The following is a 23,894-nucleotide window of genomic DNA, read 5'->3' on the forward strand; positions in this document are numbered from 1 at the left end:
CGTTGAAAAAAGTGACAAAGATGTCAGAAAAAAAGCTTCAAAAACGTGGGGAAAAGCACAGAAAAATGTCGACAAAAACGTCGGAAAAAGTGACAAAAAAAACGTGGAAAAAATTGACTAAAACGTTGGGAAGACCTTAAAAAACATCGAACAAAAGTGACGAAAACATCGGGGAAAAGTGTCAAAAAAGAAGACCAAAACTTTCTGACCCAGAAAAACTAAAAGTTGCACGGGAAGACAACACAAGAGTTAATTATCGTTCATCTATCGTTATCGAGGTAGAACGTGCAATTATTTGCGTCATATCGTGCAGCCCTATGCTGTTGCATTCAACCTTTAAATCTGTTCTCCTCTCTGCTGCTGTCAGTTGTCATTTCAGGCAAAATCCAAGAGACCCTCCTCCACCCCGTTCACCTCCTCTTCCCATCATTCCCAGCGCCCGGGGTTCCTCCATCAGAAGCCCCACTTCACATAACTTAAAGTCTCCCGAATGGACTCACAATAAAGGGAGACCGAGCATTTCGTTTTTCTTCCTGCTATGAGATCATCTAATTCAACTGATATTAAAACAAAAAACTTTGGTTCACTGGCGTTCCCTCACTTATCTTTACTGACGTTCTGCTTTTTTCCCCCTGGATGTTATCTCTGTTGATCTCAGCATTATGCTAAGACTGGTAGAGCATGCTGGGATGTGGAGTGAGTGGATTCAGGTTGATGGGCCTATCTGATGGGCCCTGTGTGTGTGTCTGAGTGAAGAGAGAGACACACACACACACACACACACACACACACAGTGCGTTTCACTATCTTTGTGGGGACCCATCATTGACATAATTCATTCCCTAGCCCCTTACCCTAACCTTAACACTGTATTCCCGGTTTTTGGACCCCACGAATATAGTCACACACACACACACACACACACACACACACACACACACACACACACACACACACACACACACACACACGAGATGCATCATAAATGATAGACCTGGCTTACTAAAAAAAGATGCAACTCTATAATTCAAGAGAGATTACGTAAATCTGAATGATAAAACATATGCAGTAGCCGATTCAGAAAAAAGTGATAGCTTTTAACCATATTTCAGCGCTATGATACACATAGGGTTTTAGCCAATTATCATTTGAGAGTATTCTGCAGAAGCATACAGAGCAGTACACCGCCAGAGTTTCAGCATTTTCCCCACAGAAGTTTATGCTGTACATAATGTGTTTCACACAACTGGTATAAAAACCTTCACACACACACACACACACACACACACACACATTACAGCCAGACTCTGTGACCTGCTAATCCTAAAAGACTTGTATCAGTCTGTGTATAAATAGAGTTTTTAATCCTTAGATGTTCTAAATGCTGTTTTAGAGACAGGTTCACCTTCACAATAATGACAGACACAGGACAGATGGGATCAAGAGAGGGGCATGCAAGAAACATCTGGCCCATAATGCTTTAACTTAAGGTGTGTACAGACCAAACACACAGCACACACACACACACACACACACACACACACACACACACACACGTATTTGTTGTCCACAAAAGACATACATTTATATTGTGATACAGCAGTATTCATTATAACAGTAATCAGTATTTTTTTTATCTATTTAGAAAACGTGAAAACATTTGTGGAACACAAAATGTAAAAGCTTTGATTAACTGGCCATAAACTGAGTAACTCTGTGGTTTGGCTACAGATATCAGAGTTAGTTTCTAGAAATTATTTTATTCTACATTTTTCTACAGTGCTGCAGATGGCTGAGGACTGGCACCTTGTTTGGTAGAGAAACTGCTCTGGTATTTTTGCTCCATAGAGTTGGCAGAGCGTGAGCTCCAGATTGCAGCACAGCTCGGTGGGCCTGGCTGAGAAGCCGAGGTGAGAGCAGCGTAGGAGGCGTATGGACACACACAGGCATGTAGATCACACGATGAAAACATCATGATAATGTCCTGGAGAAAATGAACTGTGGTAGCAGGAGATAGTAACAAGTACATTTATTCAGGTAAATACTTAAGTACAAATGGTGAGGTACGTGTTCTTTACTTGAGTCTTCTCTTTTCATGCCACTTTCTACTTCTACTCATTTCAGAGAGAAATATTGTACTTTTTACTCCACTAATCTGACAGCTTTAGTTACTAGTTACTTTACAAATTAAGATTTTTGCACACAAAGCACATGTAGTTTATAAAATATGTTTTATTTTAAACTAAACTACCCAAAAATGTCCAGCTGAAATGATTAGACCATTAAAAAGCAAATTCTCGCCTCGTTACTTGCAGGAGTTTGACCATGGGATCGTTTGTGTTAATTTGCGTTACTTGTGCGAGATACCAACAGTGTTTCTTTCTGCCATTTTTCCCCATTATCAATATGGCCGCAGTAACCCCTATCGCTGCTTAGAACCTGTTGCGGAAATCCCAGATTCGAGGTAAAAAACAAACGCATCATCCAGAGGCACAAACAGTCCGGTGAATTTCACCGCCCATTGACGGCTACAATATTTTTTTCTGGCCTTTCTGATTCGTCCGGAGAATCTCAACACTGATGGGATTTGGTGACACAGCGTCACGCAAATGTTGACCGAATTTTGCATATTTACGGCATTCTTGTTGTCTGGCGAACAATTCCCAAGTTTGCGTCTTTGCATTAACTTTGTATGGGATTGTGCCACGCGATAAATTTGCTTTGGTTTGAACAAACTATTAGTGTGTAATTGTACAACATGAACTTCTGTGTCCACTTTTACAGTATACTGTATCATTTGATATTTAAACATAAGGATGGTATTATTCTACTTTTTTTTTTTTGTCAGTCAAAAAATTCCACAAAAAGACAAAAACTAGAAATGTGTTAGTCCGTCTCTCAATACTTTCTGCCCCACCGGTGTTTATATAATCAATCTCTTATAGTTCAAGCTCTTTAAAAGAACAGTCCCCCATACTGGAAAATGAATTAGTTTAAGTATAGATATAAGATGTTCAGTAGTTTGTTCCTTCCTGTGTGTGCAGTGGAGATATATAAATGGTTACATGTTCAGCCTAGCTTCACACAAAGACAGGAAGTAGATGGAAATGGTTAGTACAAAAAGTGACAAATGATTCCAAAGGTGTCTTACCTGCCTGTATGTATTCATGTATGACGGTGGTGGAAAACAGAGAGCCCCTGGCAACGGTAGTCACAAGATCATATTCTTTACATTGTTAAACACAAAAAATTTATTCCAGCACAACATATTCAAACTGCATTTTTATTTCATCAGAATAAAAAAAAAACATTGGTTAAATACGAGCACTCTTGAATAATATGAGCTTTTGTTCTTCTTATTAAATAGACTTAAAAAAGCTCTCATTTGTCAATCATGACCTGCATATTTTCATAATGAATACCTCGATCTGAGAGCAGACACTGGCATTTAGGACATTTTTTTTGCATAACAAGTGTACTCAAACTATTCTGGCAGCTTTTCTGCTGTATGTTTGCCACACATGCACAGTATGTGTAAAGGACCAGTTGTGCTCAGGAGATTCAAGTCGTTTCATATGTTGCATAAGGTATCAATGGACACAATGTAGGATTTGAGCCAGGCATTGCATAGGCTTCGAAGCGACATGCATAACAGACAGAAGGGCTTCGCAATAAGCAGCAGTGATCATTGATTCAGTTTACAATGCAGCATTAACACACGACAAAACCTTATACCTAACTTAGTTATTAACTGTTATATAGTACATGAGAGTGCTTTATAAAGCTACATACTGAATAAATACAGAAAGTTATGGCACTGAGTACAGCTGATTAACTGGAGGGTACACACAAAGCTTTAAGGCCATGGTAATTGTATGTCTGCATTAATATGTGATGCAACTTTTCAGCTACTTGCAAGCAGGGGCGGAGCAAAGGGGCTGGCTTCTGGGGCTCCAGCCCCCAATGTTTTCTCAAAAGCCTCTAATCTTTTAGGTTTTTAAAATAACTTCAACTTTGTGTCATTTCCCCCTCAGTCACTCCGACAGGCCCAGCAAATCTATGGAGTTAAAGTTATATTATTGGGGAAGTATCGCCTTCATTTGAAGATTAGTAATGCTGTTCACACCAAATTCCTACCCTACCTATGTTATGTAATTTAAAAAGAAATTCACATCAGACAATTTTTGCCTCTCGTTAGGCGGCAGGAGTGAAAATAATTCAACCTCAACATTTGTGGTGTTCTGGTTCCAGAACGATGAAGACAGGAGAACAGTTAGATACAAAAGAGAATGTAAGCTCTACAAGATGTTTTTTTCCAAATGATGTACAGGTTTTTAGCTATTTTATTGTCAAATGTCTTAAAAAAAAAATAGTGCATATAGCTGCCATAAATGAAGCATGCCCCCTATCTTTAGGCTGAGCCCTGAATGATTACGTCTGGCTCCGCCCCTGCGTGTACGTTTTATAACTGACAGTCTGTTCTAAACACCTGGAGAACTTATGATTGCAAACACCTATAGAAAACTTGTGAATGTGAACGTTACCAAAAGTGTGAACAAAAGACATATTTGAACCGTTTTAAAACTTGTACACTACTAATACCTATAATAACTTGTGTCATGGTCCCAACTCAACGAAACATAAGTTACTGAGAGACATTGTAGTTTAGCCTAAGCAGATACAATGTAAGGCCGGGTCATGCTGCCAAGTATCAGTAGGATTTAAAAGGAAGCTTAAAAGTACGTTAGGGCAGCGCTAGAGACTGAGGCAAACATCATTTAAAGGGAACGTTGTTCCATACCTAACAGCTTAATCTAAAGGATGATAGACAGTATCGCCCATTAAAAGCTAAACTTTGCTTTCTGCCATAACGTGAGCACAGCGTTCTTTTCTGTGGGAAAGAACTGTGCCCTCACTCTGATTTGTGCCATTGAGGGCAGTTAAAATATCGTGTTCGAGTTATACTTTCATGTCTGCCTGAACCAGAATTGTGATTTAATGAAATTAAAATGTAACATCTTTGTGCACTTTCATGCCCAAGCAAAAGCTGAATTCAACATTAAATAACAAGTATGGCAGCTAAAAAATACTAAAACTGTAAACAATACAACATGGCTCTTACACCGGAGTACTTGTGAAATTACACATTCACTTGATTTGGCCACTGTTGCCACAGCAACATGCTAAATCAATCACACACAAACAGCCAAAAAAAGGGAAAGTAGCTGTGTGTGTGTGGAGGTGTTTGGGTGTATATTTAGGGGTGTGTGTGTGGAGTGGAAAGAGAGAGTGATTATTTTGGGTTCTAAGTTGCTAAGTTTTACAGCTCGGGCATTGGCATCAGGAGTACACTGTGCTCCGAGAGAATGTCAAGGGCTTTCTAATTGTTTTCACTGGTGGTTTAGGCTGTGAAAAACACTGATCGCGTTGTTCAAGCTAAAGTAGCACCTTCAGAAGAGAACAGCAGTTGAACAGATCTCATGACATGCTTGTACAGTTAAAAAAAGAAAAGAAAAACAAAATCATGGACACCTCCTTATTCCTGCATCAACAGTGGCAGATTAGCGGTCAGGAAATCCGTGCCAACTGGATAAAAATAAAAGATTGAAAATCTTAAACTTACATGCAAGAACACAAAAGACCTTTGAGTATGTACTGTCAAATATTCTACTGACAGGGGCACCTGGATAGCTCACCTAGTAGAGCGTGTGCCCCCTGTACTAAAGCTCAGTCCTTGTCGCAGCGGCCGCAGCTTCGACTCCGACCTGCGGCCCTTTGCTGCATGTCATTCCCCTCCTCTCTCCCCTTTCACAACTTCAGCTGTCCTATATAATAAAGCCCTAAAATGCCCCAAAAATAATCTTAAAAAAATAAATATTCTACTGACAGAATCAACCTAAGGAGAATTTTTGGTTCTTTAAAAGGTGCTCTAAGCGATGTTGGGTGACGTTACTTCTTGTTGACGTTCAGTATTGTCAAACTAGAGGAGGCTAGCTCGCCCCTCCCTCCTCCTCCTCCTCCTCATCCCGTCCCCTGCCCCTCCCTTCTGTGCTTCCTGAAACAGTCAGGAAACAGTGTGGAAGTAGCCTACGTGCTAACGCTGCTGCGGTGCTGTCGGTTATTGGCTGGAACACCGTTTGTTATGTTTGGTGGTGCAGTTTGTTTTTGTTGCCGTTTGTGGAGCCTGGGCTGAGACCGCATTTTTTACAGTGTGTTCAGGGGACAGGCAGCTAGCAGATAGTGAGGAGATGTTTTTTTACAGTGTGTTCAGGGGACAGGCAGCTAGCAGAGAGTGAGATGTTTTTTTACAGTGTGTTCAGGGGACAGGCAGCTAGCAGATAGTGAGGAGATGTTTTTTTACAGTGTGTTCAGGGGACAGGCAGCTAGCAGAGAGTGAGATGGTTTTTTACAGTGTGTTCAGGGGACAGGCAGCTAGCAGATAGTGAGGAGATGTTTGCTGTATGTGACAAAAACTGTTGTAGCCTAAAAAACGCGTGACATCGCTTAGAGCACCTTTAAAGTACATTCTGCAAATGCTAAACTAATATCGAAACGTCCTTCTTAACTAGAATTCAGAGCACTGGATGAGGTGTACATGATCCAACATTGTAAGAGTAAATATTGTATCATGTGCTTATGAATCTTCATGTGTACCACTTCAACTAAATTGTTTCTGAATGAGTGGACCACGTGTGTGTCTACACCGTGAGCAACCTGATCAAAAACTGTTCACGTTTCACTTTTTCAGCCAGACTCTAAAGAAACCCCCAATCAGATGAGCTCAGGACTTTGGCCCTCGACTCAAGCCAGCTGATGGTGGACTGGTCGAGTCTCCAGAGGCTGGTTTCAGAACAAAAGGAGCGTCACCTGTTTCAACAGCCAATAGCGAAGTCATCTGGTCAAGACAGCTACAAACTATAGAAATAAATTGATCCATGATCCATTTTAGTTCAATGTTACAAACTGTCAGCTGGTTGGAAAAGCAGAGTTTTACACAGAGGCTCAACGACCATCCGCGAGCACCGTATGTGGTGGAGCGAGCTACAGTGACTGAAGAGAGCGAGCGGCGTTAGAACAAACCCGTGAATCAGAGAAATAACATGTTTTTGCCGTTTCCTCACTAGAAATGCAGCTGTAGCAAGCATCTCACTATCACTAGCGTTATCCACCTTCATATTTAGACGCAACACATGATAGATCCAGCTACAAAAAAGCCTGAAAGTCGGAAGTTAGACAGAAGTACAAAGAGTGGTTGCTATGGAGATGATACATCGTCATGAAGGTGTCCGGTCTTCCTCACTTTTCTCTCACAGTCACAACACAAGGGTTAGCATTAGCCAAGCTGCTCCCAGTATGAACACACAGTGACAGCCCTGGTTGATTTCATAATACTAGGAACACACGTCATTTTTTTTTTTTTTTTACCTTAAAATAGTTTAAAAAAAAAAAAGATTAAACATAACCATTTCAAATATAAAGCTGCACTTTGTAATTCTTTGCAAACTAGTTATTTAACATTGCTACATATCATTAGCACAGCACTGGCTGAAGCATTGCTTTACCTCAGGGAGTGTATGTTGGTACCGCTGCAGGGTGGAATTAGAGATATATGTCAACAGTGTCATGTCCAGGTCTGTTGCTGTAGTCTTTGGTTTGGATCTCCTGGTACATGTTCCACATTATACGGACCGATTGACTTTGGCTGAGCATCTCTCACCTGTGTATAGTTTCACCTCATAATCCACCTGTTGGTTCCTATTGGCCGCCAGGCTGGGGTGGGTGTGGCTTATATGCGTCACAGGGCTGAAAAGTGGAAGTGAAGCAGACATGAGAGAACACGACACATGTTGTCGTCGTGACGTTTCCCCACGGAGTTTGTGTTAATGTTACGTCCTCGTTGTGAATGTCTAACAAGTGAACTGTCAACTGAGTGTCAACGCTGTTTGCCGCTGCACCGACTGACTGAGTGGAGAGGAGTGGGCCGGCCAGCGTCGAAGCTGAGGACACGCCGAGACAATGGGTGCCAGGTAGGCCTCGAAACTGCAGTCAGGCGGCTAAATGGTTAGCTTTTCTTGTTTTTAAATGAACGAGTAAAAGCAAGCTCCGGTATAATCCTAGACGTAACGTGAGTAATCAAGTTTCCACAGGGTTGCTTATACCATGACAATAGTAGGAATTTAATCGACTACCGCTTATTTGCATGAAAACTATGATTTTTATGTTTCTAGTATGATGAGAAGCATTTATTGTTTAATGAGATTTGTTGTTTTTGTGTAATAACAAGAAAGTTTCAATGATATAATGTTGTTATAGCCAACATAGATACGTTGGTTAAGTAGTAATACCAAGAAAAATATATGTAGACATGAACAGTTTCTCTTTTTTTTGTCATGATGGCAGCAATAGGCTGCTGTAAAGTGACTTTTAGCAAGCCCTGATAACGGGTTATATTAGATATTATTAAAACAAAGTTATTAAAGGAACGAGGAACATCATTTTGTCTCCATTAGATAAACTACCATATTGGGAAGGCATGCCAATGAAAGATGACAAAATATGACTTTGGTTAACAGATGTTGCAGCTTCTGCGGGCTGGTTATAGTACTAAGAAAGAAATTCTTAGAATTCAATTCATTTGATTTGTAGTCCTATTGGACCTTTGTATACTCTTCGTGATAGATACTTTAAATGTTAACAGATCACGATTTTTAAACTATAAAGAAGCAAAGGATGTGAGGCTCAGCAGAGCTGACATTTAGTCTAGAATGTGTAAAACGGTTGTTTGCACGCTTTTCTAGGTTTTGTGTTCCTTCACAGACCGTGGTCCATCCTAGCAGAGATGATATTAAAGGAGTCCTTTTTTAAAAATGAGTAAAAGTTTTGTTGCAAATCCTTTGGATTGGACTGAAGGTTTGTGATCAAAGAACAGTGGTTAACATTTCCTACATAAGCCATGGTCTATTAAAGCATCGCACGTTTCTGTAGAGAGCGAGATAAGATATTACTCTATCCAAGGAGGTTATCCTAAGTGGGCGGTGGTCCGTCGTAACGGAGCATGATGTTGAAGGATCGGGCGAAGTTGTTGGAGAGGGAGCAGCTGTTGCCGTGGTCCATGAGGGGCAGCAGGAAGGCCAGGAGCAGCAGAGCCAGGAGCAGGAGCCACAGAAGCAGTGCCAGCCGACACACCCGCTGCAACAAGCCGGGCTTCTGCAACAACAGCAGCAACAACACATTAACGCTAGGGCTGGAACGATATGCCTTTGGGTGCCGATACGATTTGTATTGCGATTTTCATTTACTGCGATTCTGGAAGTATTGCGATTCGATAGTATTGAATATTTTCTTGTTCTTTAACAAAAACAAAAGTTGAATAACACACTTTGAGACACAATATATCATGAGACATTTCTAAAAACTGTTTTTCAGAAAGAACGCACATGACATGTCAGTCAGTCATTTGTAAAGAAGAACATTATTACATTACACGTCATTTAGCTGACACTTTTATCCAAAGCGACTTCCAATTGCTGTATACTGTATGTCAGAGGTCGCACGCCTCTGGAGCAACTAGGGGTTAAGTAAATGTAAATGGACTGTATTTATATAGCGCTTTTATAGTCTTAACGACTACTCAAAGCGCTTTTACATACACATAGTACAGGAACCATTCACACACATTCATACACTGTGGCTGGGGCTGCCGTTCAAGGTGCCACCTGCTCATCAGATAAACATTCACACAACTTGGGGTTCAGTGTCTTGCCGAAGGACACTTCGACACTTTGGATCGAACCACCAACCTTTCAATTGGCAGGCGACCACTCTACCAGTGAGCCACAGCTGCCCCGAGCAAGTGTCTTGCTCAGGGGACACAATGGTTGATGTATCGCAGTGGGAATCGAACCCAGATCTCCCACCCCAAAAGCATGTGTCATATCCACAATAAGCTCCCGCAAAATCAGGCATTTTGGGCCGCAACAATCTCAAAAAAAGGCAGCGAAATCCTGAAGGGACTGGACAGCCCAGATCCAATAAGGATGTATAGCATCATCATTCAGAAGCATACGTCAGGTCATGTGGGAAAACGTTTTAAGAAGTGCTTGGGAAAACAGCACTCTGATGCTAAAACATATGTATTTTGACCAACATATCATTATGTGGATTTGAATAGATAGGAAACACTTATGAGAAACAACATAATTTTATACAAACCTCAAAAATAAATAAATAAAGAACTCGCACAGCACTCTCTCTTTAAACCTGGTCTTAAAGACTGCACCTCCATATGTGCCTAAACTGCTTTTCTGGATTTCTGCTGCAAATTCTTCAGAATTTTTAGGATTGTTTTGATTTTGTGATTATTTATTAGCTGGGAAATGCTTAAAAATAAAAATGTTCTTATCAACACGTGGGCAGATCTACATTTAAGCCTGGTAAGTGAAGGGAAAGTGAAGAACCATAAGATGAAAGCAGTTCACCCACACACTCCCAAACATCCTGCACACAGTAAGTGATGAGCTTTAGGCCCCGACACTCTTTCCCATTTCTCTCACACTTGTTATTCTGTGAATCATGTTTACCGCCTACGTCCATCTTTCACCTCCTGAGCACTGCGTCACACAGACTCACTGGAAAAAAAACTGAATGTAAAACCACACAGTTGCCTGCAAAGTTAAAAAATTCACTGAGGCCCAGCATCAAACGCTAACACATCAGGCAACAGATGGGCGGTTTCTGTGTAAGATTGTTATGTGAATATTATTTGCTTAAATAAACTACACTGACACACTGTAGTACTAAGAAAAACGTAGTGTAGTTCCCCCATACACCAGTGTGAGAAAAATATCATTCTGCAGTTGTTTTTGTTCAATTTTTAAAGATTCTTGTTGTGTTGATGCTTTCACTGTATTCTTATTTCGGTTTCTGCTTTGTTCTAATGTTTGTGCTCATATTTTTACCATCGAAGGGGACATAACAACCCTGTTTTTAATGTAAAACACTTTGGGTTTACGTGTGTGAAAGGTGCTATATAAATGAAATTCCCATGGTATGATTGTCACACTTTAGAAGCACAATGTGCCTTATTACTTATGGCCATTATAAAGTGTAAATAATTCTAGGGATCTATGTTTGCTAAATGCACTATATGCTGTGTAATGTATCTGTATTCATCCAACAGTTTCAACATTTATGGATATTGTTTTAACCCTTTTAGATGACCAGTGCCAATAATCCCTCATTGCACAGGAAAACTGTGTGCATGCACTACCACATCAAGTACAACAGGTCAAAGTCGAAGTAGGAAGTGGTTCTATAAACTGTTCGGGAAATAATTTCACTGTTTGTCTTTGTTTTCTCTTCCAAACATTTGACTAACCTGGGAGTCTGATTGTCTGACCTATTGTTGGGGATACCGCCGCATTCCGACATCACAATTACTGTGTTGAGCACAATATTACATCTTTATAAATACTATTTTACTATTTATACATTTTTATTCCCAACTTGTATATATACGTTTGTACACTCTTTCCTTTGTATTTTTTTCTTTATTTTATTATATATATAAGAATACTTTATTTGTTCTTGTATTCTATCTTATTTATTATTTCTTGTATATTCTGTATGTGTGCTGTGTGTCTGATATTTTGCTGCTGTAGCACTAAAATTTCCCAATTTGGGATTAATAAAGTCTATCTAATCTAACCTAAACTAATCTAATCTAATCTAATATCACAACCGATAGAGCTGATGGCGAATCTACAAAAATAAGTTTGTTGTAGAATCCAAGTCACCTAGCATTGTCTCTGTTAAGTTATAAACGCTCAAAATGCCCCAAAATAACCCCTCATACATCACCAGTGGATTAATGAGTAGGTTTTGGGCACACATGTGGAGGTAAGATAATGATGAAATCTTCATAACCATTTTCAGGTGTTTAAATGATGATTAAACCTCATTAAAAGGTCTTCCGTTTAGTTCAATCTTGACAACTCAGTTCCGCAGTTTTAAAACGTTTATTTCTTCCTGTGCTGATTTCTCACTGAAAGTTTAATATAGCTACTTGCATATACCTTTAACATAACTGTCTTTGATTAAGCTTAATGGATCCTGCAGACAACTTGCTACAATGTCAAACAGGCTTCAATGAATACATGAATCATTTGACGGAGAGCTTGATAAGCGTCATGAAAACATGAACACAAATCCAAACCAAACAACGTGGTCAAACACTTCAGATGGACAGAGGGAGAGAGAGAGGGAGAGATGGAGAGAGAGAGGCTGTGTGTAAAGATTAATGATTGATGGAGAAAATGAAACTAGCTAATCATAAGTCCATATGACAAACACCCACAGGACAAAGGTATGTGTCTTATCTGCACACACTACCTCACCTTACTGTTAAAGATTGATTAGAACTGATAAACGTACGTCTTATTTCGGACATCATTTTGACAGCTTCATGAAGCCCAACACTAGCAAAGCAGACAGGGTGTATACTGTTGAGCTGACATGCAAAAAAAAAAAAAAAAAGATGCCTGTCATTCCAAAAATAAATACACATTATTTCTTCCAATAGACATCAAGGAAGAACCCAAGGCACACGTCCCTCCTTCTTCAGAAAGTTACTTCCTGAAGAAGCCTGGACGCCGAAACGAGTTGAAGTTGTTTTTTTTTTTTTTTTTTTTTTAAAATCTCATTCTATTGAGAATGTGCCAGATGTATTAAAGGCATTTCAAAAGAATAGTTCTTGGAGACGAGTGCCTTGGGTTCTTCCTTACTGTCTATTGGATTTGTTCATGGCCCCTAACCAAAGAGCACCGTCTGTTGTTCACGAACACTGTAGTTATAAAAAAGCTCTCCAGTCTCTTCCAATCAGACATTATTTCTTGATTCAAAAGACTCATAAGGAGAATTATGAGTCTTTTGACTCATAATTCTCTGAATTATAAGGACCTTAAATTCAGAGAGACTTTCCCAGCACACCAATTAATTGAATCTGGCAAAGTCATAACTAGCTGCTAAATGGTGGGTGTTTTTGCTTCATTAGAAAAGAAAAACAAATGCAGTGACTCAACAAAGCATCCAGTCAAAACAATCAACCGCCCTCCCCCGAAGATAAAGGCTGATAAAAGCGAGCAGCAGCAGAAGCCTCCTCCTGTAAAAAGTGTGTGAAAAGACACAGGAATGTTTGAAGGGCGGTTTTAGCTGAGGGGTCAACAGGGTGCTTTCATCTGCTCACTGAAGGAATGAATGAATGAAGGGTTGGGGGGTTGGTTTGATATGCTTGACTTGGTGCCAGTCCTGGGTGGTCAGGTCAGGTGCTTGGCTCTCCGCAGCCCAAAGACTTCTGGGACATTTCAATGTGTGTCATTGAATGCACTCGGGCACTTGGTTTAAATCTTTAGGACAGACCCAAACATTTAGAATTAGAGCAGGTCATTTTGCCTCACTACTCCTCCACTACACAGGAAGAAAACACGTTATGTTCCTTTGTTCCTAAGAACTGGGTGGTTATGATAAACAGCGATAGGCACCACAGCTTAAAAGACAAAGGAAAGAGCGCTATCTGCAGAAGTTCAACTAATTCTTCTAATACTCCTCGAGGGTTGGGTACCGAAACCCGGTTCCACTATGGAACCGGTTCTTACGCAACCGGTAGGAATCGGACCGGATTAGAACGCAAATTTCGGTTCCTCATTTTGTTTCCACTTAATGTGTCGACTGAAATATTTTCCCTCTGTCGCTCCGAAATGGACGTAAAAATATCACACTTTCTCTGTAGTCTACCGTTAGCTAGCTACCGTAAATGTAGACTACTTTTAAATGCCATATTTTCCCTGCGGGCTCACCAAAACGGACGTAAAAGCATATTACGACTAGCACAGCTATAAAAGAGCCTTTCTTTGAGGTCATTTTTCAGTTTTTCAAGAATCGGTTTAGGAATTGGAATCGTTTTAAAATTACCAGTTCGGCATCGGAATCGTAAAAATCAAAACGGTACCCAACCTTATACTCCTAAGTGCTGAAGCAATTAGTTGATTAATCAATTTGACAATTTTCTTTTTACTGTTATTATTAAAACAAAATAAATACATAAAGTGGAGACAGGTCAACCAAAACATCTGTCTAAAAAGGTAGGTCTTTATCTGATTTTCAAAAGACAGATGTGTTGCTCTCGTCTCTTACATATCACTCTAAAGTGAATATCTTTGGGGTTTTGGACTGTTGGACATAAGACATTTGAAGATAGCTCTTAGGAATTGTGAAGGTCACTGTCACTATTTTCTGACACGTTGTAGACCAAACGATTTATGGATAAATCAGACAAATAGACAGATCAATCCATAATGAAAATAATTAGGAAATGCAGCCCTATCTGATTCCCAGGTGGATCAGATGTTCTGTATATTAAAGTGCCCATATTATGAAAAAAATAATTTTTTCTTGGATTTGGGGTGTTATTTTGTGTCTCTGGTGCTTCCACACACATACAAACTTTGAAAAAACCCATCCATGCTGTTTTGAGTGAGATATGGGTTTCTGAATGTGTCCTGCCTTCAAAACACTGCTACAACACACACAAATTCACCCTAATCTACAAAATAAATTGTATACAACTACTTACATGTCCCTGTTCTGCAGGTATTACACGCAAAGTTGGAAGTGCGCCCTCGTTTAGAAGAATTCTCCCAGCTAATCCTGCCTCGTACAGGCCGAAGTTGGAGAAACAGCTAGCTGATGTGATCCTTACCTAGCTACTGAGCATGTGCAACTGACAACAAAGATGTTACAGCAGTGAGAGGTCTCACTCTGTAGCTAAAACAGACACATGAACACAGGGTGAAAAGAGGAGCTGCAGCAATGTGCAGTACAACAAAAAGATGGTGTTTTTTGAAAATTAAACCATGTAAACCTATTCTGATACAATCTCAAATTACAATTAGGAACCTGAAATTGAGCATAATATGGCCACTTTAATGTATTGTTGCTCTCTTCCACCAGAGCTACAGTGCTTCCAGCATGCTGCTGTTCTCTCTCTGTGTGGGTCTACTCAGGTCAACCACATTTTGGATCATTACATTTAATTATTATTAAGGTGACGCTTTTATCCAAAGTGACTTCCAATAAGTGCATTCAGCCATGAAGGTACAAACTCCGAACAGCAAGAATCAAGTACATTAGCCTCAAATAATCCTACAACTACAAAGAGCAACATGTAAGTGCATTTCTTTTTTATAACAGTCATCATCATGTCTTTTTTTTTCTTCAGAAAATCCATTTCTGCAAAATCAGTTCAGGTGGATGTTCCACGAGTCCGTTTCAGATGGTGAAGAGTCTGTTCGTATTCTTACACTCTTTTCAACACTAATAAGACGGAGGCAGTAGACACGGCTATATTCCACAACTGTGTGTCTATAATCAATAATCTCCTGCTACTTTAAAATACATGCATGCCACTTAATAGAGTACTAGCTGTACAAGGTTTTTCAACTAAAGGTACTGTATAAATGCATTATTTTAACGTAAGGGAAGACTTGGTGTGAAAGTGATTACATTTACATAAAATAAATGCGAAAGTTTGAGGAATTTCATATTTTCCAGTGCTTTGGGTATGATCATGGTAATCCTACTCTCAGTATTGAGCAAATGGATACTGATAATAATTTCTGCAACAATTGTGATGTCCAGTTATTTTGAGTAATCTCTTCCTAAATAATTTGATGTTACCTTTTGCACCTTTGCAGCGACGGGCGGCTCCTCTTGTTCGGCTTGGACTCTCTGCAGAGATATGAAAAAAAAAAAAACTCAGCAAGAGGTACAAACATCATACTACAGCAACACCGTTGAACTGACAGGTGACATTTTAGTGTCATGTTGCACAGCCCAGGGCGTTGTTCTTAAAAATGATGTTCGAGATTCTAAATCCTTTATTAATCCCACAATGAGGAAATTCACACTGTTGCAGCAGCAAGGGATAGTGGGAAAAGTACAAGACACTCTAAAGATAATCAAACAATAAATAAATATAAGTAAAGAGAACAAACAGTAAAATGTATTTACAGTATTGCACATTATTATTGCACGGTTGATTGATGTGGGATTGAGAATACTTTTTCATTCGGTTCCACCACATCTGGAGAACACTGTGCAATCAGCATCCAGTGTACTGAGCAGCAGCTTCTTGACAGATGTGTGACAGGGAATCCTAACCGTCACTGTGCAAGCAGTGCTCTAAATGATGTTGCACTACCACCTTGTGGTGAAAAAACAACAGTGCACTGAACGGGGGAATCCCATGACAGCTCATCACTGAAAGCACATGAGTTAATGCAGGACCCTGACATACAACAGCAACTATAGACAGTTTCCTGAATTGAGCAGAGTTTAGGGCTGTCCTGGACTAAAGAACTTCTCAGTCGACTAACACTCAACATGATTTTGTCGACTAATTGATTAGTTGATTTAATTGACAGATCTGTAAAACTTAAGTTTCTCCTCAAAAAATCATGCAAAAGCATTACTTTACATTTAAGTAAGTAAGTGGCCTGAAGTTTATACTTGTGCGTTGGTGTGTGCGTCGATCTCTAATGGCAGGGCCGGCATGTGTGTGTGAGAGAGTGCGAGACTTCGGAGCAAGTAGTGACTTAGTGACTTAGTCATAGTGAGAGAAACAAAGAGTCTCCCCTGTGCTTTCTGACCACGGTGGGAAATCTATAGCAGGAGAAGTTAACCCTCTCCTTGATTTTATGTTGTTTATGGAGAAGGAGAACCAGGAATTGAGTCGGGGGAAATGCAACGCTACCAAGCCACGGCCGAGTGACGTGCAATGCCGCGATGTGTAATTAAATTGTTTTGATAGGTGCACGTCAGGCTACGGTGTAGGGTATGTATCTCCACGTACCTATGTGTGTACCTACACCGTCGATTTAACAAAGAAGCATAAATTGGCCTCAAAAGGGGGCAGCCCTAGTACAATCTCATTTTCTCATCATCAGCCTGAGATTATTCTCCCCATCCCCGCTATTCTCTGTGAATTGAAATGCAAGCAGTTTTCACTCTACATGGTCAGCTCTCCTCTCACCTTGCCGCCGGTCCTGGCCCTGACCTCTCCCACATCCTTCAGTTTGGACTTGTAGAGCATCCAGCGGTAGCGAAGTTCCTCCAGACCCACGTCCTCTGCCGGTCCAGAACCAGCCTCACTGCCCGGACTCTCCTGGAGCAACAGCTGGAACTGCTCCTGACCCCCGGCCACACCTGCCTTCAGAGCCTGCACCGGGACAAAGCAGAGACGTTTCGCTATGCTTGACTAGAACAGGAAGCTCATGGTGTCTGAATGACAAGCAACGTAAGGTGCAACAGAACTAGACCTGTAAAGATTAATCGTCCATTTATTTTGATAAAAATGTGCACTACTTTCTTTTTTTCCTCTTTTTGGCATCATACCTGCAGTGATAGAGCTTTCACCATTGCAGCCCCCTCCCTCTGGAACTCCCTACCCATACACATCCGTTGTGGTGAAATGTATCTAAGTACATTTACTCAAGTACTGTACTTAAGTACAAATTTGAAGTACAAATTTTGATTTTTGCAAACAAAACACATGAAGTTTATAAATACAATGTTTTATTATAAATTAAACTACCCAACAATATAACAGCCTACATGTCCAGCAGAGATGATTAAACACTTAGTTGATTGATAAAATAGTTTTGATCGTTTCCCGTAAAGTAAAAATTCTCTGATTCCAGCTTCTTAAATGTGAATATTCAGTAAATGAATATGTTTAAGTTGTGGAAAAAATAAGACATTTGAGGACGTTGTCTTAGGCTTTGGGAAACACTTTTTTTTCTCCACAATTTTCTGACTTTTTATAGACCCAACAACTAATTGATTAATCACAGAATTAATCGACAAATCAATTGATCGGACTAAAACCTTGACCACAAGAGGTCAGTGTAAAAGGGCCTTTCAGCTTGATGTTTAGTTACTCACAGGTCAGCATAATTGAGGCTAAACATTACAGCAGTTTACTGTGAGTTAACATTTAGAATATATTGACAGATCACACCAGCATGACTCTTTTTCTCAAGCAACAAAAACATGCTGCTGTGTATTCTAGATTACACGTTACATTTCAGCTTGTTTTCGCCGCTGCCGCCTGCAGCTGTCTCGCTTTTCACTGGACCAATTTCAAAGATTGTTGTTCCCATCAGTCACTTAAGGGCCATTCACATTGTACGTGCAAACGGCAGTGCTGCGCTATGAAACCCATTATTAATGGCTTGCGCGCGCAAGAACTGGTCTGCCGCTGCGCTGAGAAAAGCGCAGCGCAAGTGGCATTTTGCGGCTGGCCGCTCTTGCGCGTGCCGTGGTCAAAGTTCAACATGGTTCAACTTTGACCGCGGCATGCGCAAGAGCGGCCGCGGTACGCTGTGATGTGTCTGAATAAAAAGAAAAAAAGTAAACACCGAACACACGTGGATCCACAAACGGAACAAGACTTTCCTATGTTTCAAAGACAGAAACATCGTCTCCACCAAATCACTACTGTGTATCCTACACAATGTTGCATGTAGCCTACTGCAGTCTGATGTAAACAGCGAACGCAGACGTGACGTGCATTCAAATATTGGCGCATGTATGACGTAAATTTGCGTTGAGCCCGGCGGCGAGCACAATAAATATAGTTGGGAATAGGACAACCTAGTGGCGAGCGCAGCGCATTCCGCGTACAATGTGAACGGCCCCTTAGACACAAAAAAGGAAGGAAAATAGATCCAGGTTGAAAAAACCACAAAGTTACACTTTAAAATATTGTTTAAAGTGACTATATGTCACTTTTACACGTTTCTCTAACTGTGTAATGTTCCACCTGATGATCGTAAATTTTAATTTTTTTATTTAACCTTTATTTAACCAGGTAGGCCGTTGAGAACACATTCTCATTTGCAGCGGCGACCTGGCCAAGAAAAGCGTAGGCGTGCAGGACAACATACAGTTTCACATTCAATACAATACAAGAATACAGATTACAGTAGTAGTACATAAAGTACAGAATTAAGTGGGCATTTCAAAGCCGATGCAAAGTGAGGTGTAAGGAAGTCGGTGGATATGCGAAAGTGATAAGGTAATAACACGAAGGACCTGTAACAGCAAACAAGTCTAACAGTGAAAAGAGTGCTAGTTTTATATACTGTTTGTTAAGGCCTCTGCCCAGGTGCGATTTTTCCCGCAAAGTCACAAAATGATTTACTGCAGGTAGACGGCGCTACAGAGCATTCTGAAGGGTCACAGATTTTGTTGCATCACCGGAAAAGCCTGTGTTATTGTATCCAGCCAGGTAAAGGGTAGCAGGAAATGTCTTTATATAGGCCTAATTGTATTTTAATTTTATTTTAGAGGTTATCTGCTGTAGCTATGGCTGATACTGGGGCAGGACCATCACAAAAAAGAAGTACATTAAACGAAGAACAACTAAAAGCTAAAAGGGAAAGGGAAAGACGACGGGTCCCACTCAGTCGGGCTTTCAACAGATGGAGACAATTACGGGATTGTAAATGATTCCAAACCGACCCCGAATTGGCCCTCAGGTATGTAATATGTCTATTTTATTCTCAAAATAACTTCACAGTGCACAATGCGTTTGTACGGCAGTAGACAACATTGAATTACGTCCCCCTTCCATTTAGCACGGACGTGTTATTCCTTTTAGTCCGTGTTTGTGTTGGCCTACTAGTTTCTTTTCCCTTGTCCCCCTGTACTTGTGTAAAGCGTCCGTGGGTTTGATGAAATGTGCTATGTAAGTTATTATTACGTTGGTTGCTACAACAAACTCTTAATGCTTTGGCTTGTGACACAGTGACAGTGATATTGTTACCCGGTTTAGCTCCCGATAACATCCAAAAGGGCTAAGTTACCGTATGCAACACTTGAAATGCAACGACGCATCTGTAACGTGACTATATGACCTCCCGGTAACGCTACCTTATCTCAGGGGTTAAAGTGAAAAAAAATCCTGAGCCTGAACTTTTTTTTTTTTTTTTTTAGACGGACTTAATGGCACCATTTATTTTCAAGTATTACGGCTGTATGTTAAAATTGTAACTGAAATACGTAAATAATGTAATGCAATAAATTGGCACAAACGTATTTTTAAGTCGCAGACACAGTCAGTCATAGACAACGGTGTGTCAGCTGTAACAGTTGCTCCCGGCAACATTGTGGTAAGTTTGAGTGCACAGGCAGCGGCTCTATGACCGGGATCTAACTCATGACAAGCACTTTCTTACCGCTGCTGGCATAGAGTAGCTTCCTTGAGCAAAACGTACAGAAACAAGCAGCAGGCTCTCTCAGTTTCTGGCACCAACTGCCAAAAGGCTCGCCGTCTCTACCTACTTCTTCTATCCATGCCCAGCGCCATTTATTTTTGAATCCTTTACGGGAGGAATCACACTGTGTGCCGCACGCCGGAGATCCGGCACGGTGCCGGAATACTTTATTATATGCTTATCTACAGTGGGCAATAAAGCACTGGAAAGAAAAGACCTTTACGACAGCAGGTGAAAGCGGCCGCTAGAATCAACACAAACTGAAAGTTACAAATAGCCACTCTAAGGAAGCAAAAAAGTGGAGCAAGGGTATGGTTAAGAAACACCTTTCCACCACTTGGATTTCGTAGGACTTTTTATATGTTATAGAGGAGACTTTAAACATTTTCTGTTGCAATTTGAGGGATTTTCACCCCTTTTTTTCCTTCACAAAATGCTTGTACTAAGAGAAGGTTTGGAGTTTCCGGATCCTTAGGCTATCCATCCTTTAATATTAAAACACATATTAGTGTGAATACGTTTGATTCTCCAAACTGTGTCAGATTTCTGCCCCGAGACATTCAGTTCAATCACAGTGAATTCAATTTTCTTAACACATTAACAAACCGTTAGCCCCTTTTCACTGCAGGAACAACCCATAACCTGGGGGTCGTCATAACTCAAACTTCTAGGAACCTTTTGAGGTTTTGGTATTAGGTTCTTCGTTGTGTTATGTATTTTTCAAACTGGGACATTTTTTTAATGAATGCCATTCAACAGGCAACGGCAGGACCGACAATGTTGTTTTATGTGCTGTTTAGGAGGTGAGTGAAGTTAGCAGTTGTGGGACAGACAATTTCTTTTCTTTCATGTTTTGGCTGAATCAAGGGTAGGGCAGGGGTCAATGCACGCCAGTTTGTTCCACAGTGCACACAATTATCCTTTACTACTGTGATGATGTCTTTACAGGTCTCCCTTATTCAGAACGCTGCTGCTCGACTCCTCACTAAGACTAAGAAAGTGGATCACATCACTCCAGTTCAAGTCTTTACAAAGGCTTCCTGTCCCTCCTGAATTGATTTCAAAATACTTATTTTGGTTTATAAAGCACTGAATGGTTTATTTCTGATCTGCTGCCACTTTATGAACCACCCAGACCTGTCAGTGGTCTGGGACAGCTCTGCTTCCTGTCCACAGAGTCAGAACTAAACAGGGAGAAGCAGAGTTCATTTTTTATGCTCCACATATCTGGAACAAACTCCCAGAAAACTGCAGGTCCGCTGAAACTTTTGACGTTGCCTTTCTTTAAATAATTGTTAATTTCTTACGCTGCATTGTAACTTTTATTCTTGTATTTCATATCTGTCTTATTCTATTTGAGCTGTTTTTATATTTTTTTATTTATATTAGATATGTGCCACAAATAAAGCTGCCTTGCCCTACCTTTATTTTTTTCTATAATCTTGTTTCCTCCTTCAATTTTTTCCCTGCAGTTTGGATGTGTTGCATCCCCATTTCTGCTGGCCTCTGAGTACAGTAATCTTTTTTACTTCAGCTGGCCTCCTTTTCACAAATACTGAAGGCCGGACATGTTGGTTTGTGCAACAAGCATCGCTCTACCTTCTCCATACAGATGTGGTCGTAAAATGGCTGCGTCTGCTGTTGTATTTGCTGAAGTTGTCTTTGCTGTGATGTGAAGTCACACATGCTTACTACCAGGCATTTTCAATAGGTATCACCTCGTGAGCAGTGCCCAAATGGAGCTGCAGGAACCCATCCCCCAAATGGGCAAAAAAACCATAGAAAAGCAGAACACAAGACAATTGATACAGGTTGCATTCTGTTAAGTTCCTGCAGTGAAAAACGTATATTTGTGTTGCTTTGGTTTATGATAGCACTGTTAAACTTAAAACTAAATTATACAATCAACTCAAAGTTTGCGCTAAGATCATTGGTCAACCTGTTGCACACTCCTTTCATAAAACGATACAGTTGTATTGTTGCAGCTTGCATCTGAACAAAAACATATCAGTTCAGTGCCGACTGTATGTTCACATTTCTGCCATCACATTCTCAGGAAGCACAAACAGTGTGAAGTATATAACATGTGCAGCTTTTGGTCGGATTTACCAGTGCACAGATTATACTGTTTTCCCGTCCGTTTAATGTACTCATGCATTTATACATAAGGTTTCTTATCACTGCCTAACACGTGGGTACATTTACGCAGACAAACATATCAACACCACAGGTGACCGACCTGAGCAGTACCTTCACATCGTTTACATTACAGAGCATTACCCAGAGCATTTTATTTTTTATATTATATTCCATTAAGCTTTCTGTAAAATAGGATCCAGAGTACTTGGCCTCATTCATTACTTTAAGTGCAATTCCACTTAATCTATCATTACATCACTCTTAAAAAGGCATATACTAAGGCTGCACGATATGAGGAAAATATCTTATTGCGATTATTTTGACTGATATTGCGATTGAGATATGATTCACGATATTGGAGGGAAAGATAATTTTTGTATCATTCTCCCATTTTTATTGAAAAATATTAAACATTTAAACAACTAAAATGATTATAGTGCGATTTATTCGAGGATCTGTACTAAACAAAGATTTCTGTCTGTAGGATAGGATTTGTAGGCCGGGACATCTCTGCAGCTCCACAATACTTCATTCAGAATGGTTTGATACATATTTTGCCTTTAACAAATACTACCGACTAATAATCACTTATACAATTACAATTTGGCATATCTAAACAAAATCAACAATTACTAGTCATACGCCTTAAGACATTAGCTAATGTTAGCAATTAATTGCGGTTAAACAAAGAAACTGCGGTTATGTAAAAAAATTTTTTTGACAATTAGAAAAATATGTTAAAACACACTACAGTCTTAACATCTACCTCCAAGAACGAGAGGCGGTGTCATACTTGAACTACAGACTGAGCTGTAAATAAACTCACCTTGAGTGTGTCCTGTCGGATCTTGAGTTCTTTGGCGCCGGGTGTTGCTCCCTTGGTGCAGAGGATCCCTGAGAGGAGTTCATTCTGTTTGGACAGCCAGGCCTCAAACCCCCTCTTCTTGGATTTGTACCGTCCTATGCTCTCCTATGAAACCACAAACAACTCATAAAAACTCTTGCACAGCACACACTAACACTGACACAATCAACAAGTAAGTAGTCCAGGAACACCATGTTGTGGTATGATGGGACTCCGTACGTGCTGAAAGATCAACTATACGGGCAGCGGAAAGGAAATGGCAGAAATCTAAACACCCAGATGATCTGCTTACCTATCAGTCTCTTCTTTCCTCCTTCACTGCCTCTATTTCTGCAGCCAAAATCTCTTTTTATCAAACCAAAATTGAATCCTCTTTCTCGAACCCCAAAAAACTTTTTTCCATCTTCTCTAACCTCCTAGATTCCCCCAGTCCACCTCCTCCCTCCTACCAACCCACTTTGTCAACTACTTTGTAAAAAAAGATAGATGACATACGCTCTTCATTCTCAACCACACCTCCTGAAATCATCTTACCATCCATCACTTCCAGTACTCTT

At 40.2% G+C, this 23,894-nt stretch overlaps 1 protein-coding gene across 2 annotated transcripts in view; it reads right to left on the bottom strand.

Annotated features, from left to right (window-relative positions):
- Nucleotides 1–3,266: 3,266 nt before the first annotated feature.
- Nucleotides 3,267–23,894, bottom strand: part of syne3 (spectrin repeat containing, nuclear envelope family member 3) — a 62,743-nt gene continuing 42,115 nt past the window's right edge. For both annotated transcript variants that reach the window (XM_031321449.2, XM_035994987.1), the window contains exons 15-19: nt 23,299–23,442; nt 17,087–17,272; nt 15,733–15,783; nt 6,514–9,207; nt 3,267–5,915 (exon numbers count right to left, since the gene is read on the bottom strand). In XM_031321449.2, coding sequence (XP_031177309.1) covers nt 9,025–9,207; nt 15,733–15,783; nt 17,087–17,272; nt 23,299–23,442 — 564 coding nt within the window. In that variant the 3' untranslated portion in view covers nt 3,267–5,915; nt 6,514–9,024. The remainder of the gene's footprint in view (nt 5,916–6,513; nt 9,208–15,732; nt 15,784–17,086; nt 17,273–23,298; nt 23,443–23,894) is intronic.

The sequence above is a fragment of the Sander lucioperca genome, chromosome 18, assembly GCF_008315115.2.
Source record: "Sander lucioperca isolate FBNREF2018 chromosome 18, SLUC_FBN_1.2, whole genome shotgun sequence".
Classification (NCBI taxonomy): Eukaryota; Metazoa; Chordata; class Actinopteri; order Perciformes; family Percidae; genus Sander; species Sander lucioperca.